This window comes from Leptinotarsa decemlineata, unplaced genomic scaffold, assembly GCF_025532065.1.
Source record: "Leptinotarsa decemlineata unplaced genomic scaffold, Ldec_3_MD MMD2_tig00026330_RagTag_RagTag, whole genome shotgun sequence".
Taxonomy (NCBI): Eukaryota; Metazoa; Arthropoda; class Insecta; order Coleoptera; family Chrysomelidae; genus Leptinotarsa; species Leptinotarsa decemlineata.
Window position 1 is genome coordinate 1,315,134 of NW_027412690.1, and position 24,912 is coordinate 1,340,045.

A 24,912-nucleotide genomic window follows, 5' to 3' on the forward strand; every position below is an offset into this window, starting at 1 on the left:
AGATTCCCTATATAAGAATTGGCAATGTCAGACTAACAAATGAATTTTATACAACGATTATATTTTATTTGAGTATTCACCTTGCCGTAGAATTTGCTCTGATAGTATTTTTGATGTTGACAATTTCAATAGAGTTGTTCATAACATCTAAAGAAATTGCTCAGAAACTAATAACTAAATGCACAAACAATGCGCTATTTCTGATAGAGTTTCAAAGAAGCAACCAACACAAGTACCTAAATTAGAAAACAAGAATATTTTTCATTTTAAATTTTCAGAGAAAACAAACAGATTTCTTGTAGAGGCCAAACTCATACCTACATTTAAAAAAATAATATTTTGAACATCAATGTACAAGTCAAGTTTAGTGAATGTCTTTTAAAAACTATGAAAAGAAATATTTTCTGGTAAAGACTAACCTGAAATGTTATTACTTTTCCTTCATTTTTAATAAGTGAAATATTACTTTCAATGTCTATGTTAATTATAAACAGAAAATTGTAGCCACAATTAAATTATCTGACCCTTATCAGTTCACTAAAATTGTTGACCACGTTGAACATATTGATTACAATTTTGAAATAAATATCGTATGCCGACCTTTCATATATTAGTTCTATAAGATACTGTTATGAGTTATGTCGATAATCTGAAAACAATATTCTTTGAAAGAGATATTTGGTGGAGATGTCAATGTTTTTGCCGTTTTTCTGGGCTTTTTCAACCTTCCACATTCTTAAACATAAACAAATCAAACAAGAATATCGTCAATCATTTGTTATACCTGAATTCTGATTTTTCTACTACGTATAACTACATTCTCTTATTGTTCGTTTATCAAGGTTGTGTGTCACTTACAAAATTGTAAATGTAACCATCATTATCCTCTTGGCGAAAAATATGCAATTATTGTGTTCTATTTTCTTATTGACATCCAACTAAAACATCAATATTCTGTCACAACAGCCAATAATTCCCTTCGGCAGTGTACATTTCGGTATGAGTAACAAAAAAATTAACAGACCCAATACGCAGTGTTGTATGACAATAGACCCTCAGGGCTCAAGATCTGGGTGCCTAATTGTATAGGGCCCAGCACGTTAGACACCCTAAAATTAAGCCGAGCACAGCATGGGGTGCATTTAGGGGAAAACGAACCCAGCCAAATAGCAGCTGATATAAATACATGATGGCCAGTGTTGCCAACAAGATGCAAAACGCTGAAAAACTGCGAATTTTCAAACTTTTCTGCCCTTTCTGGTTTTTGCAGTTTCTGCTCTTGCAGTTTCAACTCATCTTCTCTTTTACGTTATGTGCACCAGTTACTGATCAATCATGCTTTCTAAAAAAAAGTGACAAAGACGGAAGTTAGAACAAATCTAATACATTATTCGCTGTTTTCAGGTAATTTCGCATCACCTTTGATGTCTGCAGCAGTTTCAAACCAAAAACCTTCAGACCATGAGGCTTTCATAAGTTACTATTCGCACTTCTCGAACAGACTTTTTGGATTTCAACACCAATCTCGCACAAAACTTTATTGAGTTGGCAACACCGATGATGGCAGACAATGGACATCCGCTCAGCAGGTAGAGGGTAGGCAAGCTGTAAAAACTGTGTTGAATCTCTTGAATAGAAATTTAATATATAAAGCTTATCCAGCGTTCTTTTCTGTTGCTAGAACTAAATGGATTATGTTGGTGTACACAGGCAGATTATAAGGATTATCGCTTGAAGGTTTCTTTAGCTGATAAGTCGCAGTTGTGTCATTAGCGAAATATGATGTGAAACAAAATTGTAGTCGGTCGTACGTTAAAAATCACGTTACTCAAAACCAGATCAGAAACACATGATATATGTTTAAAATATGTTTTCCGTTAACCAGCTGTCGCACCCTTAGATATTTCAAATGCCCAACAATTCATCTCAATATTGAACTCTCATCTCTTATTGGTTATCAACTTGAATCTATAAAATGTATGCCACTCAATGTTTCCCTCCCTAACACTCAAAATTTCAATAACTTTCCGGAATTTCCATCAAGTTTCGTTACTCAGATATCCCCTAACAGATTTTAATTTCATGAGTTGACTTGAAGTTAACGAACTTTTAACTTAAATTAAAATACTGACAACTAATGTTGTAACATGCAAATCAAGTTGACAAGGCGTTTTAAACTAACGTTGCCACGGAAATTATTTACAGTTTTTTAAAGGATACCATCTGAAAAGAACATTGCAATGTTTTTTGCTTACTTTCTTATTATTAATAAATCAACATGAAATAAGTTTTGAATATATTGCAATAAGTTTTGAGTGTGTTTTATCGAATTTCGGTAACCACATGAATTTAATTTATTTTATCTTTAGTAATTGTTGCAATAAACTTGAAATCGATAACATTTTGAAATAGAGAAGGCAGAGACCTTTCAACCGATATATCACAAGCCTATAAGTACTTCCCATTTAAAAAATTGGGGGTTGAAGCTAGGGGTGGTATTTTTACGTTGAAGAACCTCAAATTATAGTTTACATCTGACGTGTTTCGGGATTTTTTTAAATATGTACAGTAACCGATACAATATGTACAGTAACCGATATAATGAATTTATTCCATTTTGCTTTTACACACTGTATAATGAATGTTATTCTTTTCGTATTTTTTTTATATTGTTTATCATCAGAAAATATAATAAAACTTCTCGTAATCCTAAAATTGTACACTGATGTCCTACAACGACCATCGGATTCTTTTCGTGGAATTACGACGACATAACCTCAATCCACATTGTGTTTCATTCACAATGGTACCTCTCACCGAAAGAACAATAGGTATCGATGTCGGAAACGACCATAAAAAACCGTCCCAGCGAAGTGAAACAAGTCTTCCCCCAATAAATCAAAGCATAAGCAATAATAAACAACAAATTGCGTTTCTACGAACATCCAATCTAGCGCTATCAAGGATGTACAAAGAACGCCGACGGTGCATAGCTTGGAAATCATTCTGCGAGATTGCCCATTTTGTGTTATGCGTGGGCAACCGCATTGGCGGAGAGTTTTTGGCAAGAAGCAGGTGCGAGTCAAAACCAAAAGGTGTTATGATTTGTCTGATTACCGTCAAAATGTAATCTGTCATAGATATGTCCATACTTTATCTGTTTCCTTTTTTTTTACTTGCTTACCACAAAAATCTAAACCGTGGTAATTGAGTCATCACTGATTACTGGTGGCGAAGCTAGATTACTTCTGATTTTCTATAGAAACTATCACGTTTCTTCGGGACTACCTTTCCAATAAGTATCAGTATGTGATTAGAGATGATTCCTATTTCGGTTTGATATATCCATCCTGCGGAATGATACAAGACTCAATTCTCAACCCTCTTTTCTTTGAACTCTACACTATGGAGCTGACAGATCTTTCAGACCTTGGTGAACGTGATAAAGTCCTTCAGTATCTTCTGAAATAATTTTTTGTGTATTGCTCCTAGCGAAACAATGAATAACTCTTCATTGATGCCGATAAGGATTCCAAAACTTCATATCTGTTGAGCCTTTTATCGAAAGACAATGTATTAAGCACAAATCAGAAACAGCAATTATACGAAAGTATAATGGTATAATGGTTATGTTTTGATAACAGAGAGACATCAAGGCTTGAATAAAAATATTTTTGTCGAAGGAATTACGAAATATAATGCCTAAGTAAAATTGCGTTAGAGGATTTGAAAAATAATTCTTTTTGACATTATTTATAAAGTAGTATTTGAATCCATTCGCATCAGGGAGAGCATGATGTTTGATAGAATTGTATAAAAAACCGAGCAAAGCAAGTCAGAATCTCGGTATAATCAATGTATTTCAATACCGGGTGATTCTTAGGGGTGTAGCTTCTGTATATTTTGTTTTTTAAGGCGAACTCATGGGTGTTTATAAGAAGATGAAGCTTTTAGATTTTTTTTCAAGTCTCAATCAATCAAACTCCTCAAATTTGACGGAAATGTGGTCAAAGTCACGAACCCCGGTACGAAAGACAGTTATTACACTTATTTTGAATTTTCTGCAGTTGTTCGGAATCAACTTGTATCACAGCAGGGAGCTAAGCACCATTACAGTATGAGAGCTCAGATACAGTGTTTCACAAGGTTTCAATTTGAGAGTAGAGCTCATGCTTCTAGAATGTGGAATCAGTTACCAGCAATTTTCGCAGATTTTCTCTCTTTTCATTCATTGGAGTTCGGTTCAACAAGCCGTTACGGCTTGTTACTATTCAACTTGAGGTTGTATGCTACAGATAGATCCTAGAGATTTTGTATGTTATGATTGATCTATGCGACTTTTCTTTCGGGAAAAATTATAATATGTAATACAACTCATTATATGCTGATTGTCATCAGCTGATTGTCATCAGCATAATGAGTTGTATTAGAATTGTTGATTATTCGATGGACGTCTACTGAAATATATGAGGAAAATAAAGAGACCAAGAACTGAATCTTGCGGTACTCCAAAATTCACAGATGAGCTATTCGAATACTGTCCATCCTAATATACGGATTGAATTCTTTTGTTCAAATGATTGGAAAGTGAGAAGACTTGTTTGAATTTTTAATGATATAAGACGAACTTTGACACTCCTTCAACACAATTCACAGTTTTGAATTTCATGGAATGAAATAGTTGAAAATGAGGCTACCCAGATATACAGGGCTATTCAAACCAATTGTCAGGCCGTAATTTGAAAGGGAATAATTCACACAGTTATAATCGAATACTTATTACCGAAACATCCCGAAATATAAAATTGAATTTAATTTCTCAATATGAAGTGAACGTCTACGATCCAAAAACTACAACAAAAAACACAGGTCCGTATTTAAAAATTCAAAGATGAGGGTGGCCCAAGTCAGATGACACCCTATATAAAAGATTCATGGATATATTCTGAGAGCCCACATCAAGTGCCAATAGCAAAATGTGGACAGATTTTCGATATGTCTGCGAATAAAGAAGATATACTTAGGCAAGAAAATAATTTGGGATTTTTTGTTTTTCCTGTCTGTTTTTCCCGTGTGACTTTGCCACACTTTAACCGACACTCTATCTCTTATCGTTTACGAGATCCCCATGTACAGAAACGAATTTGAATAGCCCTGTATATCAAATCCCAATAACCGCGTTTAAAACATCACGAGCGCGAGGGAAATCGCCCCCTTTGGCTCTCCATTACCTCCACCCAGCCCGGCAAACCCGCGTGTTGAAACTAACACGTTTGTCTTATTTATTTCCTCGCCGGTTTTCGTTCCTATTAAGTTTATTTATACACCGCCAAGATATGCAATTTCTACTCAAGCTGTTTTACGATTTTCCGGTAATAAGAGAGAAAATTAAATCATTTAGAACAGCAGGTGTTCCCCACTATTCTATTTTCTTTGGCATCTCTGGAAATTATCTCGAATTACATAGATAACGATGTGGTGGGAAGGCACATTAAAGTATTAATAGATCGAATGCTTTTTATCGATGTGGTTCGTTCTGAAATGTCCCAATTTTCTTGGAAAAACAGTGCAGCGATCGGTTTACGGGTGATTGGAATCAAATTTTTTATTCATCATATCTATCATAATACTGAGATATCACAAATCTTGCGTACTGATAAGACCTTCTATGTTTATTCATAATCCCAAACAGTTTTATGAAAACAGTATGTGAATGGCAATATTAAATCCACAAATTATATATAGATATTTAAAATCCATCAAAGTTTATCGAATAAAACTGAAACATAGTCGATATCATCAATCAAACTGACCAGCATTACTTACGTATTCAATCTTATTAACGGAAAATCTGAATCTAATACCGAGCTAGTTAGTAACTTATGCCTCAAGGGTCGATTACAGAGCCATTAATATTTACACTGTAAAGTTTTTAATGAAAGCATTGAAAATTGTATGAAGAATTTGCTGATTTGTCAAATTGAACAGCAATATATCATGGCCAAACTTGAAAAACAATTTCATAGGAAATTATCTCCATTACATGAAGAATGCTTTGGTGCCATAATCTGTCGTAAGGCTTTGCAGTGTTAATCAAAAGGACATAAGCGTGCTTGTTGGTATTTAGTTCATGGATAACATTTTCCATCAATTGCAAGGCTTGATGCCTAGAAGAGCGAACCATTCTGAGCTGAACTGTTCATCAAATAGATTACGTCATTCAATAATTGAAGATGACTCTTTCAACTCAGACAATGAACCGAAAAGTTGACTGGTGAGTGATTCTTATTCTGGAATCATGACTTCTATGGCTTCTGTGGAAATTTCTGATTGTTAGAGAGGTTTTGGCCAAATTAGCCGGTGATCAGACTTGAATTTCCCGAGGCTTTTTCAGTACCCTTTTGGATATTCAATCAACCCTCGGAACATTCTTGTCTTTAAGACCTGTGGTTAATCCCCTCTGCTCCTCCAGTACCTACGTCATAGTTATCAACATGATCAAGGATTTGTTTAACTCGTCCTGTCGGAACATGTCTGATGCATATCTGATGCAATTCGTGAAGTACAAGTCATCTCTACTACATGGATCAATAAGTCCCGAGACTAACCCAGAGATGGCGCTCTTGGTAAACCAGTAACCACGTCTTTCTAGAGTACTAACCTTTGCTTGAAACGTGTCGAAATTTTAAGTCGATCGGACCAGAAACAGCTGAGTTATCGAGGTTAGAGTAAAGTCGTTTTGTAGTTTGTTTAAAAAATGGAAAAAACCGAGTTTCGTGTTCTGATAAAACATTGTTTTTTAATGGGTAAAAACACCGTGCAAGCGAAAGAATGGATTGAAAAATGTTATCCGGACTCTTGTCCATCAAAAGCAACGATTTGTCGGTGGTTTGCCGAGTTTAAACGTGGTCGTACCGACACAAATGACGCAGAACGCTCGGGTAGACCTGTGGAAGCTGTTACACCGGAAAATGTGAGTGAAGTGACAAAAATTGTAATGAAAGATCGTAAAGTGAAGCTCCGTGAGATTGCTGAGATGACACAGATATCATATGGAAGTGTATTTACTATCCTTCATGAAAAATTGAGCATGAAAAAGGTTTTTTCTAAGTGGGTGCCGCGATTGCTTTCGATGGAACAAAAACAGCAACGAGTCGATGATTCAGAAAGCTGTTTATCGCTATTTACTCGCAACAAAAAAGATTTCTTGCGTCGTTACGTGACCATGGACGAAACATGGATACATCACTACACTCCAGAGTCAAAGCGGCAGTCATCTGAGTGGCGCACAGCTGGCGAAAGCCGTCCGAAACGTCCGAAAACGCAGCAGTCAGCTGGCAAAGTGATGGCGTCAGTTTTTTGGGATGCGCATGGCGTGATTTTCATTGACTACCTCGAAAAAGGTAAATCGATCAACAGTGATTATTATATTGACTTACTGGTACGTTTGAAGGAGGAAATCGCAAAAAAACGACCGCACATGCAGAGAAAAAAAATCCTTTTTCACCAAGACAATGCACCTTGCCACAGGTCGATGAAAACAATGGCAAAATTAAACGAATTGGGCTTTGATCTGCTTCCCCACCCCCCATACTCACCAGATTTAGCCCCCAGTGACTACTGGCTCTTTGCTGATTTAAAAAAAATGCTCCAGGGAAAAAGATTTGGCTCAAATGAGGAGGTCATCGCTGAAACTGAAACTTATTTTGAAGCGAAAGATACATTTTTTTATAAACATGGTATTGAAAAATTGGAAAAGCGTTGGAACCATTGTATCACCCTAAAAGGAGATTATGTTGATGAATAAAAAAAAATTTTGTAAAAAAAATGTTGTTTTCATTGTTAGTCTCGGGACTTATTGATCCATGTGTTATTTCTTTTCAATGATGAAATTATTTCTGAAGCTTGCATGCCCAACTTTGAACTACTGCAGGTCAAGTGTCAAATGCGTTGATTCGTTAATGGCCCATCTTAATTGAGAGAAGATGGTGTCTAGATGATTGATAAAATTTGAACTCGGCAAGAATATCGAGGGAATAAGCACCAACAAAGCATGTCTAATAGTTTGTGCTTTTCTGGCGGGTGTATTGATATTTTGAATCACATAAAAATCGACGGAGAGACCTTAAAAAAGCAGGCACTTCAAACCTCATGATTATACCGAACACATAAATCTACTTATTTGATTCAAATTTAGAAATAACCTCTCGAAAACCAAGGTGAAAACAATCGACAGGAGCGATATATTCAAAATATCAAGCTTGATGACGGTTATTATTTCATCATCCATATTGAAACACTTGAGAAACATTTTAAAATATCGGCACAGTGCTCCACTTATCTTTTATGAACCCGTATTAGGCTTGAAAAATTCATTCATGATCATATTTGGCATCGAGTACCTAGACAGTACGTAGCTGATATGAGTTTCAAGTAGTCTATTGATGAGGGAACTTTGTTTGTGACATCAATGATCCCAAATGTATCATATATCTGCAATTCTTTCATTTCCCAGCGAGTGCCTCTTTCACTATAAATGGTACTTGGAGCCAGATATGAAACAAATGGTCGTTCGAGCCGGATATGGAATAAGCGGGTGGGAAACTATTCCCAAGAACGCTGTCGATTATTGATTTCTTCTTTCTAATTAGATGTCCAAGCCGTAGCAAATCTTTCGAACTTTACCTACTTTTTCACCGCAATCAATTACATTATCTTACTTCTTGGTCATTAATAACAGCCCGAAAGGTATGTAATTTTAATTTTATGATTAATAACTGTAGCTCCATAGGTTTTCAGTTACTTAATCTCTCGGCATTCATCTCTAGCATTACCAACACCATGTTTGATTATGAAAGGCGATAATGGCCGAAATAATTTACCATAATTATAGGGAACGCGTAGAACGAACACCTCAGAATTCTAGTATATTAAATAACAATCAACTTATCGTCTTTGCGCATCTTAAGTGTTGTTTCATCGACATTTCTCAGTACGATAAACAGAGAGAGAGAGCATCGAGAGAAATCGGGGACAAAGACAAAAAATAGAAGAGACATTTTATGTCGCTCACGATAACAATCTTTCAGAATCCATGATTTTATCCAAGCAACAGCAGAATGGGAGTTTTCCGGGACATTTCTATTGGGATTTGTTACTGAAATGGAAATTCGTATGAGAAAGAGCAATGTCATCAGTAGTATAATCAGTTGTCTCCGACTCCTTTTAAGCAAGCAGAATCTCTTTGAATTTCTACATTAATTTTTAGAGCTTAATCGTGCAGATACCGTGGGTTCTGCTAGTTTAACGTTGAACTAGCAGAACTAAATCATAGAAAAGCCATTCTGCAGCAGACTACGCCATAATTTAAGATTCATTTTAGACTCCTATTCCCCCTTATCGACGATTTTTCATGTGTAGTTTTTTGAAGTCAGTAGCAATAATTTTACGCTCATTTTATGCTCCTTCGTTATTCCATTCAATAATAATTATCTGCTCAAATGTTGAATTGAATATTTGGGTGATTACCTCAGATGAACATGGTAAATGCGGAAATAATTATTTGTGAATATTAAGTATTCCAAGTGTGGGAGAGATGAAAATATATTCAGAACTTGAGGCTCAGCAACTGTTTATTTGGAGTTGTTTTTTTTTATTTGGTGCTTGGAACGAAATCGTTCACTTTTCAGCTTTTGAACAATTTATTAATACTCCTTGATTGAGTTGGATATTTGGCTAACTAACTATACTTAGTGGTTCACTGCAGAAATCACTAACAACATAATTTTTGTGACTATCATTTCAAAAGCCATTACTTTCTATATAGCAGATTTAACCCTGATGACTTTTTATAAAAAAAAATCCGTTGACTTCATCGGAAATCAAATTGTAGGACTTCATTCGAAATGAAATGTTATGACGTCAAAGTGTCAATTCAACTATTTCATCCCTGACCGACCTTAAGTTCGTTCCTTTCTGTTATTTATTAAACTTGTATAAATTGCAAATTGTTCTGAAACTATTCTTTTCCACTTAGGTACCTAAAATCTTGTGACAAAAACCTACTTCGCCTCTATATGAACAATTGACTCTGAAACCAGCCGATAGAATGTAAACAAACCATTTACAATTGTGCGGGTTTACAATAGATCCACTTCTCTAGAGGTGCCGCAGTACACACTGAGTCTAGCAACATTACTTATATATATAGCTGCTTTCGAAACTGAAAGGCCTAATTCGAACCCTATTCATTGTCCTTGATCCTTTTGAAAAGGGCGTTACTGAAAGGAATGTTTCCCAAGTCGTAGTTACCTTCTGATTTTAAAATTCGTCAGAAAAACAGACGATGCTAAATTGGATTTGTAAGGTCATCTGAATCTCTTCCACTGGGGAATGGCATCCAGAGGTTTGTTCTACTCAGTGGATCGATCTTTACGTAGATCGGTGGTTTGAATTCCCCGACCGTGCAAGGAATCGCACGTTAAAAAATAAAACCTCGTTAATCCTTAGCTTGTACAAGTTTCTACTTCTGAGTGTTGTATCCCATAGGAGGCGACATTTGGTTAACAGAAAACAGGAATTTAAGGTACCTACTCTATGAACAATTTGTGAAAGACGGTTCAGAATAGCCACGATTCAAATATGGACGATATCAACTACAGTTTCAAAGTAAAAAATTCCTTCCCGTTCTTGAGATCAATTTTGAAGGTTTAGTACACGTGGTTCAAATCTGAACGATATCGATCACCAATCACATAGTCAGAAATCCTTTCGCGTTTCCGGAAACCGGTTCTGTAGAGCCAAAGTTCAGTACATGCATTTATAATCTAGAAAACATCGATTACCATCCATGTCCGTAGGTTCCCGCAAACCGATCATAAAAAGCCAAAGTTCAGTATACTTTGTTCAAATCTGGATTACCAGCCGCAAAGTCAAACATCCCTCCATGATTCAAATCTGGACGATATCGATTACTAATTATGACATAACGAATCCCTTTCCATTCCCACTAATCGGTTCTGAAGAGCAAAGAGTTAGGTAGTACACGTGTTTTAAACCTGGACCATATCGCTTATCAAAGTTAAGTCATGAATTCCCTCTCTTGATTCAAATTTGGACGATATCGATTACCAATCGTAAAGATTCCCTTCCAGTTCTCGGAAATCGATCAGATTTGACCCGCTTGGTTCAAGTAGGTCAAATCTGGACGATATGGATTAACAGTTGCGAAGTCAGGAATCTTTTCGCGTTCCCGGAAACCGGTTCCGTAGAGATATTGATTACCAGCCATAAAGTGTAGAATTCATCCCAGTGATTCAAATCTGGTCGATATTGATTACTAATCATGAAGTGAAGCAACTCTATTCCGATCCCATCAACTGGTTCTGAGAATCCAATGTTAAGTACACGTGAGTAAAATCTGGACCATATTGATTACCAGTAGCAAAGCGAGAAATCCCTTCTGGTGTTCCCAGAAATCAGTTCTGAAAAGCCATATATAGTTCAGTACACGCGGTTCAGATCTGAACTATATCGATAACCAGTCGTGAAGACGAAAATCCCTCTTCGTTCCCGGAAACCGGTTCCGAAGATCCATCCCGTACATAATAAACGGATTGCTCGGTAAGACGTCTCCCTGAGCAGCGTAAAATATGGAGCACACCGACACTCGACGTACGTATGTTCCCGTCTGTGTAGGTAAGTTGTTATAATTAAGCGGAATCGTGTTTCGCGTGTAGGTATAACATGTTCAGTGCAAATTTATTCTCAGTCGTCGACGACGATTTTAGCATCCTAATGCGCCAGCGGAGTTCCACGAGGTCGATGACTGCTTGCCGCGACATTTGCGGTAATTGCCGCGTTAAAGAGAGTTAATATACACTGATGTGTGTCGTGGTGTGGTGTGTCTCGTTGTCATTTTTGATTTCAATTTATGTACGGGGTACTTCGAAAAGAATTTTGAAGATTAGCTTAAAGAAAAGGTAGACTGACAGCAAATCGAAACAAGCGTCCCTCAGGGATCGCTGAAAAGGCCCCATTTTGAATTATACCTACTTCAAGTTTCCAAAAAATATCTAAAATCACTGCGGGCATTCATTCAAATTACAGTTGCGTAGTATCTCCTAACGGAGCTACGGCCTTGGAAAAGACATATTTTTTTCCTACTTTTACACAGGAGGTTTTAAACAGTTTTGAAAAGAAAATTATCACATTTCTTTATAATGTTAGAAACGCAAAAATAACCACCTTCAGTTTAGATACTTATATAGAAATTAATTGCAACCCTATGATTTGTTTTGTTCCTAAATTATGAACAATTCTATATCATTTCATTACTCAAAATCCTGATAAAAGCTCCAGAAGATAATTTTCCTGACCTCAATTATAACCTCGTGTTTAAAGTAAATTTAATGCCAGGGTTTTATCGACAGGATAAGAATATATCCTTCAAAGAGCAAGAAATCCGAGACAAAATCAGACTATAATGAGATAAAAATTAAGTGTGGTCTCTAAAAATAAATATGAAAATGCAAAATGGTTCTGCTAGATTAAAATGAGCCTGCGAAGGTCTAAAACTTCACATCGTATAACTAACGTAAATTATATACCGATATTGAACTGAATGTCAAATAAACAAAACTGATATATATCTGCATCACTCAAAAATATGCGTGTACCTACATAGCTTTTCTAGAATTATCCTTTTATAGTATGAGATGGCACAAAAACAAATAAATTCTAGGCAATGACAAATACCTTAATACTTGAAAGTCCTTGAGAAAAGTTACTTTATCTTACTATATTTGGTACTTTCCAACAATGCAATGATAAATTATGCAAATATTTTAGTCAACCTACCTGTGCAAGGACTTTTAATATAATGCCGATAATATTCAAAGAAAAGCAAGGTCATGTTCAAATCCAAACATTAATCTTCACAAATGACCGGGTGACAGGTAGGTTTTTTCCAAAAGTGAACCCCGAAAATTTCGTTCAATATCGGAAACAATCATTAGATTTAGATGGTGAACTGTCGAGCTGCGAAGATCGAATCAGGTGTGCAATTTCTTTTTCTATTTCCTTTGTACTTATTTCTTTATTCTAGTGGGTTATTTGAGTTTTAATACTTTGATTTATCGTTGGGAAGTACATATAACTGCGAATTAAATAATTAGTTGTAGTTTTTCTACCTTTTTTTTACCATAAAAAAAAAGGAGAAAGGTGCTGAAGTGCTGTAGACATGTTAGGGGGAGAGGGGGAAGAGTCATCTTCCCCCATAAAACGAATTCATATTGATAATGAAGGAAGCCATAACAGGGATAGTGTTGATGAAGAGGTATGGAAAATAATGAGTCAGGCAGATCGCCAGTCGCTATCAAGAACCTTCAACTCTGAAAGCAATGAATTAGTCAATTTTACACAAACACATGATATTGAAATAGAAGACAATCCTACAGGTGCTTCTTCGCAACCGGTGATAAGTGAAATGGAATCAGGTCAAGAAAATCAGATAAATTTATATGGTGAGGGTGCAACGGGTCCCTTCACAGTTATTGTAGAAACTAATAAGGAATCTAGAGCCAGTCTTGGACGATATCCACATCTTAAAATTGCTAAGGAAGTTTGTGATCTTAAATTGGAAAATGTAAGTAAGTTCAAAATCAAAGGTAGACATAATATAGGAGTAGAATTTTATAATCGTGAAAGTGCCAATTCTCTAGTCTTGAACGAAAAATTGAAAACTTTAGGCTATAAATTATACATTCCTAATAGTAATGTAACCTGCAAAGCGATTGTAAAAAACATAACTACATACTACTCAGAAGAGGAACTGAAAATGATGATTAAAAGCCCTTATAAAATTAAAAGTGTCAAAAGAATGAACAGACGCATAGTAACAGATGGAAAGATTCAATATGTACCTGCATCGACGATTTTAATTACTTTTGAGGGAACTATCATTCCTAGGTATGTTGACATTTGCTTTTTAACTTACATAACAACTCCTTATATACCTCCAGTGATTCAATGTTTTAATTGTCTCCTTTATGGACACATTAAAAAATATTGCAAAGGTAAACAAAAATGTTTTTCTTGTACTCAAAGTCACATAGATGAAGAGACATATAAAACTTGTAATAACATAAAATGCCTTTTTTGTGGAAGTACTGAACATAAATCCAACAATAGAATTTGCAAGGAATTTGAACGTCAAAAAAAAATTAGGGAGAAAATGACTTTTGAAAATATTTCTTTTTATGAAGCTGTCAAACACTTTCCAAAAGAACCAACTTCTTATAATCCACAAGCTAACGATTATCCAATATTGCAAAATAGATATACATTCAATAATAATGATATTTCAGTAGAGCAACGCAAAGAAACTTATATGGCAAACAATCAAAGATTCAAAAGATCATATGCACAAAGCGTAGGAGGGGACAAACATAGTAATAGAGAACATAGAATAGGCTATGACAGGGATGCATTGAACGAAATTTTGCTGTATCCAGATGGTAGAATTCCACAACCCCCAAATGGTATAGCTTTACAAACAACTTCACAAACCACAGTAAGTACGGGGGCAATTAAAAAAACAACAGTAGGTTCCAATAAACAGCGTATAAATCAATCCCAATTCAACAACAGTTTACCATTACTAACGTCTGACGAGCACGATAGAAATATAGTTAAAAATTTTTATGCAAATTTTTCCAAATTACCTGCAACCACCAAGACAAAAATAATTGATGTCATAACCGCATACGATAAGGCTAGACTATATAAAGATTTCGATTCCACAGACTTTTACTAGCACTGTTCGGGAATAGGGTGGATTCTACATCCTTGAAAATCATTCAATGGAATATACGTAGCGTGAAGGCCAACTTTCATTACTTGACACTTTTACTTCAGGAGCACATGCCACATGTGATCCTATTGAATGAAACGTGGTTAAAAAAAGATTACACTTTAAATTTAAAAAATTATAATACTATACGAATTGATAGGGAGGATGGATATGGGGGTATTGCCACCCTCGTTCGCAAAGACTGCCATTACTCCATTGTGGACATACAAGAATTGAATGATAATAAATGCCAAACCTTAATAGTCAATGTTAATAACATAAATATAGTAAATTCTTATAACCCCCCCAATAATCATCTTTCAATAGACCAAGCTACTAGATTACTACATCATTTGCGAGGGAAAATAATTTGGATGGGGGATTTCAACGCACACCATCCCTTATGGGGAAGTGCCTCGAGTAATTTTAATGGCAATGTATTGAGTGTATTATTGGCCGGTGACGAATTGGTAGTATTAAACACGGGTAAAGGTACTAGATTTGCAAGCCCTCTGGAAAATCCAAGTCCAGTGGATTTATGTATGGTGTCTGGTGCAATGGCACCAAAATGTTCTTGGGAAGTAATGGAGGAATGTGGTAATAGCGATCACTACCCTACCCTATGCAGCTATAATAACACAGAGGAACAAATATGTATTAATAATACGAGAAAAGTTAGGGTCTTTGCGAAAGCGGATTGGAACACATACACACAACAGCTAGATATTCTAGCAGACCTACAAACATTGGATTCATATGATTCTTTAACTAATTTAATGAACTATGTAGCGGATACAACAATACCTACCTATCACCAAAAATCTTTAAAGGGACCGAGATGTCCCTGGTGGGACAGTGAATGCACTCAAGCCAACACAAAAAAGAAACAAGCTATCAAACACTTTCAACTATTCCCAACGATTACGAATTATATAGAAGCAAAAAAAACAATAGCGGTAACAAAACGATTCTTGAGAAAGAAAAAGAAAAAAAGTTTTCAAATATTTTGTGCTTCCCTAAATCGAGACTCTAACATCTCTTACGTATGGAACATAATCCGAAGCTATTCCGACAAAAAACTTAAAAAATACAACTCCAACGATGCGCCAGATTCACAAACAGCAATTACACTATTAGATCAAATATCCATTTGTAATGTGGAACCAGACTTCCGACTTCAACCTAATACCACACACACTCAGCCATTTTCGCTAGTAGAACTGGAACTGGCCCTGAAATTCAAGAAAGTAACTGCTCCAGGGAGAGATGGCATCCCATATGCTATGTTTCTACACTTACCCTTGAAATTGAAACTTGCACTACTACAATTCTATAATGGGTTCCTACAGGGTGACACAATACCGTGTTCATGGAAAGAATTTTTATTGATTGGCATTAAAAAAGCCTCTATTCACACAGCTACAAATACATACCGCCTATTGGCTATGGCTTCCTGCGGATTGAAACTACTAGAAAAAATAATCAAAACACGTTTAGAGTGGTTTTTTGAACATAACCAACTTCTTTCCAGATACCAAACAGGGTTTCGCAAAGGTTTAGGTACGATGGATTGCACTGCCTTTTTAACCTCTTATGTACAATTAGCTTTTAGCTTAAATCAAAACGTCATTGCGGTGTTTTTAGATATCAAGGGGGCCTATGATAATGTCAACATATTCACTTTATATAAATATCTTATAAAATATGGAGTAGCATCAGAGATGGCAAACCTCATATTCCGAATATTAGATAACCGACATAATTACTTAATAGATCGACATGGTACTGTCTACGGACCTGGTTTAACCTCGAAGGGACTCACACAAGGTTCCCCGCTTAGTCCTCTTCTGTTTAATATTTACTTACTTTCGTTGTTCGATGTCATACCGTCCCCATGCCGTTTGCTGGCATATGCCGATGACTTACTACTGCTAATCAAGGGAGACTCTCTCCAAACATTGGAGAACACCATAAATAGTTCACTTTCCACCATTAATATGTGGATGTCCAAACATGACCTTCAGCTGAGTTTAGGTAAATGTGAATGCATGTTCTTTCACAAAGGTAGAGCTTCCGTTCGACCTTTGAACATTCGGATAGACAATCATACCCTGCAGGCCAAGAAAGAGATTAAATACTTAGGAACTTTCTTTTCCACTAATCTGAATTGGGACAGAACTATTGATCATGTTATTTCTAAAGCAAATAAAGGTATCAATATTATAAAAACTTTTTGCAAAGTATGGTGGGGCGCAGACCCGAGAACTATGTTGCTGGCGTTCAATGGACTTGTGCGTGCGCACTTAGACTATGGCGCATTCTTATATAGACCTTGTACCAAAAAGAACCTGGACAAATTAGATACAGTCTATATATCAGGACTTAGAATTATTCTGGGATGCATGAAATCCACGCCTCGCAATGCTATACTGGCGGAAGCAGGTTTGACAGATTTAGACCATCGCAGACAGTGGCTTGCCCATAAATATATCATGAAAAGAATGGATTTCAGGCCACCTTTACTTGAGATCTTGGAAATTATTGACATCATATACCACCAGCAATATAGTTACTGGAAAAATAAACAACTTCCATATTTGGTCGAGGCCTTCCATTATAGTAAATTGATCACAAAAAATATGTATGCAAACGCAGTCATACCAAATTACAGTTTCAATTTGGCAACATATTTACAGCATGTAGATATTATAGATGCCAAAATCACAAAACAAGATCCTAATTGTTACAAGAACTTTTTACATTTCTCTGAACAATATCGTAATGATTACATTTTCGTATATACGGATGCATCAAAAACTAACAAAGGTTGGTATAGGCATTTATATTCCACAACTAGACTATAAATTTTCAGCACGACTACATGATCACCTAAACATCTGTGACGCGGAGATGATTGCCTTGTATAAAGGTATGAAGATCTGCATGGAAAAGGGCCAGCGACATAACTTTCTTTTCACCGATTCTGCAAGTGCACTGGAACGATTGAAGAACGCGAATTTTCAGACGAATATAGACTTTATTACATTGAGCATTAAACACATTATCACTACTACAACTCCACATTATACTTTCAAATTTACATGGATTCCAGGACATTCGCATATTGATGGTAATGAGCAGGCGGATAAGTTGGCAAAAGTTGGCACGATCCTCAGTGTTCCATTGAATATTCCAGTAGATAAACATAATTACTTACCATTCCTGAAAAACAACATCAATCAACACTTTTATACTAAATGGCAACAAGAGATACAGAATAAAGGTAAGACATATTGTAGAATCCACCCTACCTTCCCCAAACGGCCTTGGTATCTGACAATTCCAGCTATGGACAGAAGACATGTTTCTAGCCTCATCCGTATGAAAACCGGACACTGTTGGACTAAGTCTCACTTATTTCGTATTGGCGTCTCATCAAGTCCACATTGCGAGTGTGGACAACTAGACACATTGGAACACATATTCCTAGAATGCCCAATTAACAGTATCCCTGGATATGACATTTACCAACAACTTGTCAAAAAAGGCATTCCGGCTCCCTTGAATATATCAACAGTACTTGGCTCTTTACACTTCGGTATTATCAAAACTCTGGTATATTTTATGACATATAATCATATCACACTATAAGTTAACAGGGGAGGGAGGGATGGTTCCCTTTCTTTCACCTCCTTTTTATTTCTCTCCTTTTTCCCATCCCTCCACCCCAATGTACGTACTATCTGTCTTTTTATCCCCCAGTTTCCAGCACACAAGACAACGTTCGACACTCCAGTAGACGCTACGTGTACCGCTTTATCCAGACATTCCAAAGCAGTCCAGCCGAGTTAGTCAAAAACACGAAGAGCACACCATTCCGGGCACAGGCTTGCAAGTTGCAAGATAGTCTTTGTCCCCCGACGAAGCTTTTGTTATGTAACAGCCAGTTACGTAACAGGAGGAGCATTGGTCATATGCGCCTGAAGATAGGAAGCAACGACCATCCAAAATAGAGAGAGAGAGAGAGAGAGAAACAATCATTAAGTAAGTAAATAATATTAAGGATCATTCTCGAGACCACTCAAATGAGTGTTGAAGATTAAGTATTTATCATGAAGACAACAAATGCAAAATTCCTCTAGAATCGGTTTGAAATCTGTTTTTCCGTTAACCAGCTGTCGCACCGCTACGAACGACAACCGTCAGAAGTCGAAACTTATGCGAGCTAAGGACTAACGAGGTCGAACCTTTCAACGTGTGATGCCTAACACCTGAAAATCTGAATATGAGTCCCCGTGGGTTGATCATCATCGGCATAAACTAACCTACCAAATCTGAGATAATTGTCAATAACTAGTTGAAGCTTAATTTCATTCGCGTGAACCCAAATTTTCAGCTGAAAGTTCTCATGTTTCTATAAGACATTTTATCTTTGATTTATAAGACAATCATTTATGTGATTCTTCAAATAGGCATAACTTTTTTCATTTTTGAACCGACTGAAGTAAGTAAATGAAACACAATAATTAAGTGAAATTAAGTACAACAATATAAGTGAAAACCAGACCTAAATCGGTTAAGCCGTTTTCGAGATTAGCACCCACAAACGCAGAGGCAAACATTCTGAAAATGTGTTGTTTTGGGTTCCGAGTTTGGGTTCTATTGCGTTAATAAACACCCCCAAATATAATCTCAAATATCTTCCATGTAAAGACTGCGAAAAATTACATTTTTATTGCATATTGAGATAACCCTGACAATCCCAATACAAAGATAAATGCATTACTAAGTCTACAAAACCGACCCAGGGAACTTCAACTTGAAGCAAGTTAACTAGGGACATCTAGAAGTTTCTAAAAGTTATCCTCAAGTAAAAATCACCTTTTTCGAGAGGTCATGATGTTGGCAAATCATTGTTTTAAGACCCAGTATATATCAAAATGAAATACATATTTTTTTAAAGAACAAGTGAAAGAAATAGCATAAAATCCTAATTAGGCAGTTCTTATGGTACCAGCGAACTTCCTTTCAAATTAAATGAAGCACTTGAGAAGGATTTCAGCTCTTCAAATACAACCTACATAACCTAACATTCTTTCTTGACACGGTAAATACGTTATCAACTCAAAAGACCAACTTTTTGTAATTTTATCTTATTTTGGCAGAGTTATAGGTAGGTAAGTATATATAAGTATACATTTTAGGACAACTCATTTTAAAATAAAGTTTCAGTATTAGACATTCTGATAAGCAACTACAAAAATCGAACGATTGTGGTGTCCCGTCGGAAGCCAAGTGAAATAGGGGTAAATATTCGTTTTGAGGGCATCCCACGATTTTGAAAAATTTTTTGAGTGTACTTACGTATGTTGATGCGTAGATTACGAATCCGAAAAAAAAACGCGGCGCTCTCTCTTATTTACAAAGTTACGGCCCTTCAAAGTTCAGAAAAGGGCAACTTTTCAGCCCTCTTTTTCACAATATAAACTATTTAAAAACACAAGCATTTATTCACTAGGTCACCTTTACACCTTATTCCTCCTTAATTGATACTTTTCAATTCAACAATCAACATTTTCCTTATAAAAAACTTATTTAAAAATGAATGCAGCATCAGTCGTACCAACTATGCCATTAACCTTAAAAACGTAAAATACAGAGATATATAACCAAAAACAGTTCCGTACATTTTTTAACATTTTACTGGAAACATGTTGATTATTGAAGTGAAAAGTATCAAGTAAGGAGGAATAAGGTGACCTAGTGAATAAATGCATGTGTTTTTAAATAGTTTATCCTGTGAAAAAGGAGGCTGAAAAGTTGCCCTTTCTGAACTTTGAAGGGCCGCAACTTTTTAAATGAGGGATAGCGCCGCTTTATTCTTTCGGATTCGTTATTTACGCATCAAAATATGTAAGTACACTCAAAATTTTTTTCAAAATCGCCGGGTGCCCTCAAAACGAATTTTTACCGAAATAGGTTATGTAGGTACCATTTTATGCAGTTCAAGGTTGACTTTTGGGAGTAAAATCAAAAGATCAGTTCAAAACATCTACTAGTGTTCAATAAATACATAGTAAACGAAACACATAACCCAAAAACAATTATAATGTAGACTACAATTTTGAGGAAATGTTTTGTATGAATAAAAACGGAAGTAGCAAAATGAATGTCCACAGCGATAGAAAAAAAGTGTTAGGTACGAGTTTTAGTTACCGAAAATTAGTTGATGAATTACTCGATTTTATAACACTTTTGAATGGCCGTATATCCGAAATTTTGACGTCTTATTAGTGATCAGCAGATAAAATTGAAAACATTTCTGAAAATTTTAGCAAGCCGTTATCTGAAATTGTTGCAATATTAGAAATTTCCTGAGCAAATAAGAAAATCTCGCTGGTGTTGTTCCGTCGGAAGCATTCCCAGTCAGTTACAAAGATTCAGAACTATTTTACTGAGTATTAGTTAGTTCTAGGGACCGAAATGAAAATATCGAAATGAAACATCTGCCTCGAAAGTGGACGAATGATTGAACAAAATATAATTCCTAAAATTGTGACCAGAAAATGGTAGCCGTCGGATAAAAGACAGCGGGAACAGAATCTGGGATTTTTCAACGCATTCCTCTGTTGTTTTTTCAACGTGACGCGTCAGCAGATTCGATAAAAACAAGCCAGGGAGCCAGTCGCTGAAAACAATCGCAAAACTCCCGTTAATTAGCCCGTAAAACGAATTGACCTAGAAATTTGCTGGCCGATTTTCAAGACGTTTTTTTTTCTAAAAGACACATCAAACTTACCGGATGACGGGCTGCTGCAACTGCAGCAGCTGCTGCTGCATTCATGCCTGCGCTTGGGTACATCTTGAGATCAGCACTTCATGGCATCCGAAAAAAACGCGTATAATCCAATCAAAGGCACCTGACACCTAATCCACTGTATCCCGAAGAATCACAAACACACACCAAATGATAACCGAACACACGAAAAACACACGAAACGTGCAAATTCTCGTTTAAATTCACAGTAAAACAATTCGTACGTCCTCACTGCAACGCTGTACGGTAGAGACTGACTGAATCGGTCCCCCCTCCACAGCGTCTGCCCCCGCTCCGCTGTCCCCTTAACCGCTAACACACACACCACCCCACACTCCTTTACAAAAAGCCTACAACCCCTGAAAATACCGGCAGTCGTACAGGGTGGACCTGCTGGGGTTAGCAGTTTGATGCGTTTGCGATTGCATTGTATTTTCGCGGGTAATTGGGTCAAGGGGCTAAACGGGAGTTTAGCGGAAAGGGTGGAATTTTTTTAGTACACTTTTAAGGGGATGATGGGAATCAAGGATTGTTATTTAGGTAGAGTAGGTAGGACTGTAATATTGTGCGAAATAGCTATCTTGTCAATTAATTTTTTTTAATCCGTTTCATTCTACAGGGCGATGCGTTTGGAGAGTCATTAGAAATACTGGAAAAATGAAAAACACAACTAATAAAAATAAAAATGATTCTTCGTTCAAAGAACACTACAATTTAGTTGCCAAAGTTGTGTTCGTAATTATAATAAATATTTGCGTGTTCGTAATAACTATTTATATATTTGAAATAGATATAATTATTTCCTTAAATATACAAAAATCATCAAAAAGTTAAGGGCTAGGCAGATTTTACCGATTTTTTCTGAAAAAAAACCTGAAATAAATATTCCGTAGGTAATACAAGGTCAATCGCTCAAAATTAATCTAATATAATTCTCAAAAGTTTGCTCTAAACAAAAATTTTCTAATATAGGAATTCAAGACACTACTACTGGGTACTCGGGATTTTATCAAATGATTGTAGGTTAGAAATCATGCGTTGAAAGGTAAGATCTCGTTAGTCCTTAGCTCCCACAAGTTTCTCAACTTCTGAGAGTTGTCGTTCGTATGGGGGCGTCAGCTGATCACCGGAAAAAACAAATTTTAAACAGTTTTTTAAACACCTCAAGTAATTTGTTGATAAAATTACAATAGTTTACAAAAGCACTACACGTGCTTCAACATACAGCAACTAACTCTCAAATAGTGCCAATTATAATTTGAAATATAAAAACTACTAACCAAGTGACTGATTTTTCAATTACACTTGCGGTGAAATTTGTAACGGCTCCATTTGTGAATGCTCCTGTAATTCAAACCGAAATTTTCATAAACTAATAGATACCAATTAATCAATAAAAAGAACAGGACTTTAGCACAACATATCAAAATCAAAAAATCTTTATTTCCGTAGACCTAGGGAAGGCATGAAAAAAGTCACATAACTCAGTACAATTACAATGAGGTCACAATCATAAAACAACATAATTATAAGACATATTATATAACATTTAGACCATAAAAGGTATACAAAAATTTAAATTTAAAATTCCAAATCAGACTGAAAAGATTTCACATAATAGTTTCCGAACTTTTTGTTTAAAGAGCTTTACACTAGTTATTTTTTAATGGATATTGGGAGCTTGTTGTACAGTTTTATTGACATGATATGAGGTCCATTAGTCACCTTGGCTAACTTATGACTAGGAATTAAAATGTTATAGTTTTTTTCTCAGGGTAAAGCCCGAAAGAAGACATGTATTATCTCTGTTCTGAAACTTGGAGCAATTTGATTTAACGTAGATTACGCAATTAAAAATATACATGCAAGTAACAGTTATACATTCAACTTTGCAAATAGTGGTATGGTACGAACCATGTCTATCTAAAGATTAAAATGAAAGTGAGTATCAGACATCAGCCTTCTTTGGCAAACCCTTCAATAACATCGCTTGTTTTTTTTTTTAATTCAGGGAAATTATATTTTAAGCAAATTAAAAACCACAAAAACAAAACTCCAGAATCGGATAACGTAGGTATTATCTGAGTTAACATGTGTTGCTGTTACAAACTTTATATTTGCCAAACAGGGAGAATTTTTCACAAAAGAATGAAAGAGAGGCACAAGTTCAATCATAACTATGGCTCATTACATTTATTTTACTAGTTTTCTTAAAAAAGTATTACTCGTTGTATTCCTGGATCTACACTGAGGCTATAACTAATGTTTTAGCTTTCGCTACAAATTTTCCAAACAAAACAAACGACTTTTTTCAAGTGAGTTCAGCTGTTGACATTTATCTCTATAATAAAGATAAAGTGTGGAACACAATTTCAAGTTATCTAAATAAAAGAAGTATAACTGGATGATTTGTAACCTGTTTACTGATTGATGAAATATTTGAGATAAAATTCTCAAAGGATTCAATTGAAAATAAATGAGCTTCGTTTTGTTTCGAATCGATAAACTTTTCGAAAAAAAACACTTATTGGAGAATGTACTTCAAGAACATATAGAATATATCTACATTACTTTAGTAATAATAAGTAATAACATAAGAATAACTGTCCAAAAAATGATTTGGAAAATTCATTTGGGATTAGGTGTTATATTGATTCAGAACAACATTGTTCTGAAATATAATATTCAAGGTATTCAAAACATTGTATTGCAAAACAAGTGTTGTGTTTTTGTAAAACTGTTTAGTGAAAATGTCACACTAAAGTGTTTTTTGAATACGTTAGTTAGAATACTTTGGAATAGGTTTAATTTTTCTTTCAATTTACGATGCCTATACATTGTTTGGTGTTTTTATGAAGAATAAATGAGAAACAAAGAAATTATATGCCTTTTTGCGGCCAAATGATATTTATTTATTTATTTATTATCATTATTATCCAAACAAGTCATTACAGCTTGATCACATGGATAAATAAAATTCAATATATCGTATATGATTAACAAATGAGTATTGTGCATTATATCTCAACCTAAGATCTTTGGTTTCGGATTTTCTTTCAAGAACCACACTATCCATCTCTTAACTCTAAATATGACTGGGTTCTTCATGCGAGTTATTGAAAAGACTGAACATTTATTGAGACTGAAATATATTCTGTTCTTGAGACTCCAATCTTATATGTTTATTTATATGCTTTTGCAAATATACACAGTCTCAGTTTGTTTGGACTGATCTAAATAGTTT

General features: G+C 35.5%; 1 protein-coding gene and 1 long non-coding RNA gene across 4 annotated transcripts in view; both read right to left on the reverse strand.

Annotated features, from left to right (window-relative positions):
* Nucleotides 1-21,930, reverse strand: part of LOC111501902 (transducin-like enhancer protein 4) — a 361,306-nt gene extending 339,376 nt beyond the window's left edge. For all 3 annotated transcript variants that reach the window (XM_074183014.1, XM_074183015.1, XM_074183013.1), the window contains exon 1: nt 21,651-21,930. In XM_074183014.1, coding sequence (XP_074039115.1) covers nt 21,651-21,713 — 63 coding nt within the window. In that variant the 5' untranslated portion in view covers nt 21,714-21,930. The remainder of the gene's footprint in view (nt 1-21,650) is intronic.
* On the reverse strand, nt 17,869-18,298 carry LOC141485716 (uncharacterized). The gene is made up of 2 exons (XR_012467374.1): nt 18,163-18,298; nt 17,869-18,073 (listed from the first exon to the last, which is right to left on the reverse strand). It is a non-coding gene; the product is annotated as an uncharacterized lncRNA (long non-coding RNA).
* Nucleotides 21,931-24,912: the final 2,982 nt, after the last annotated feature.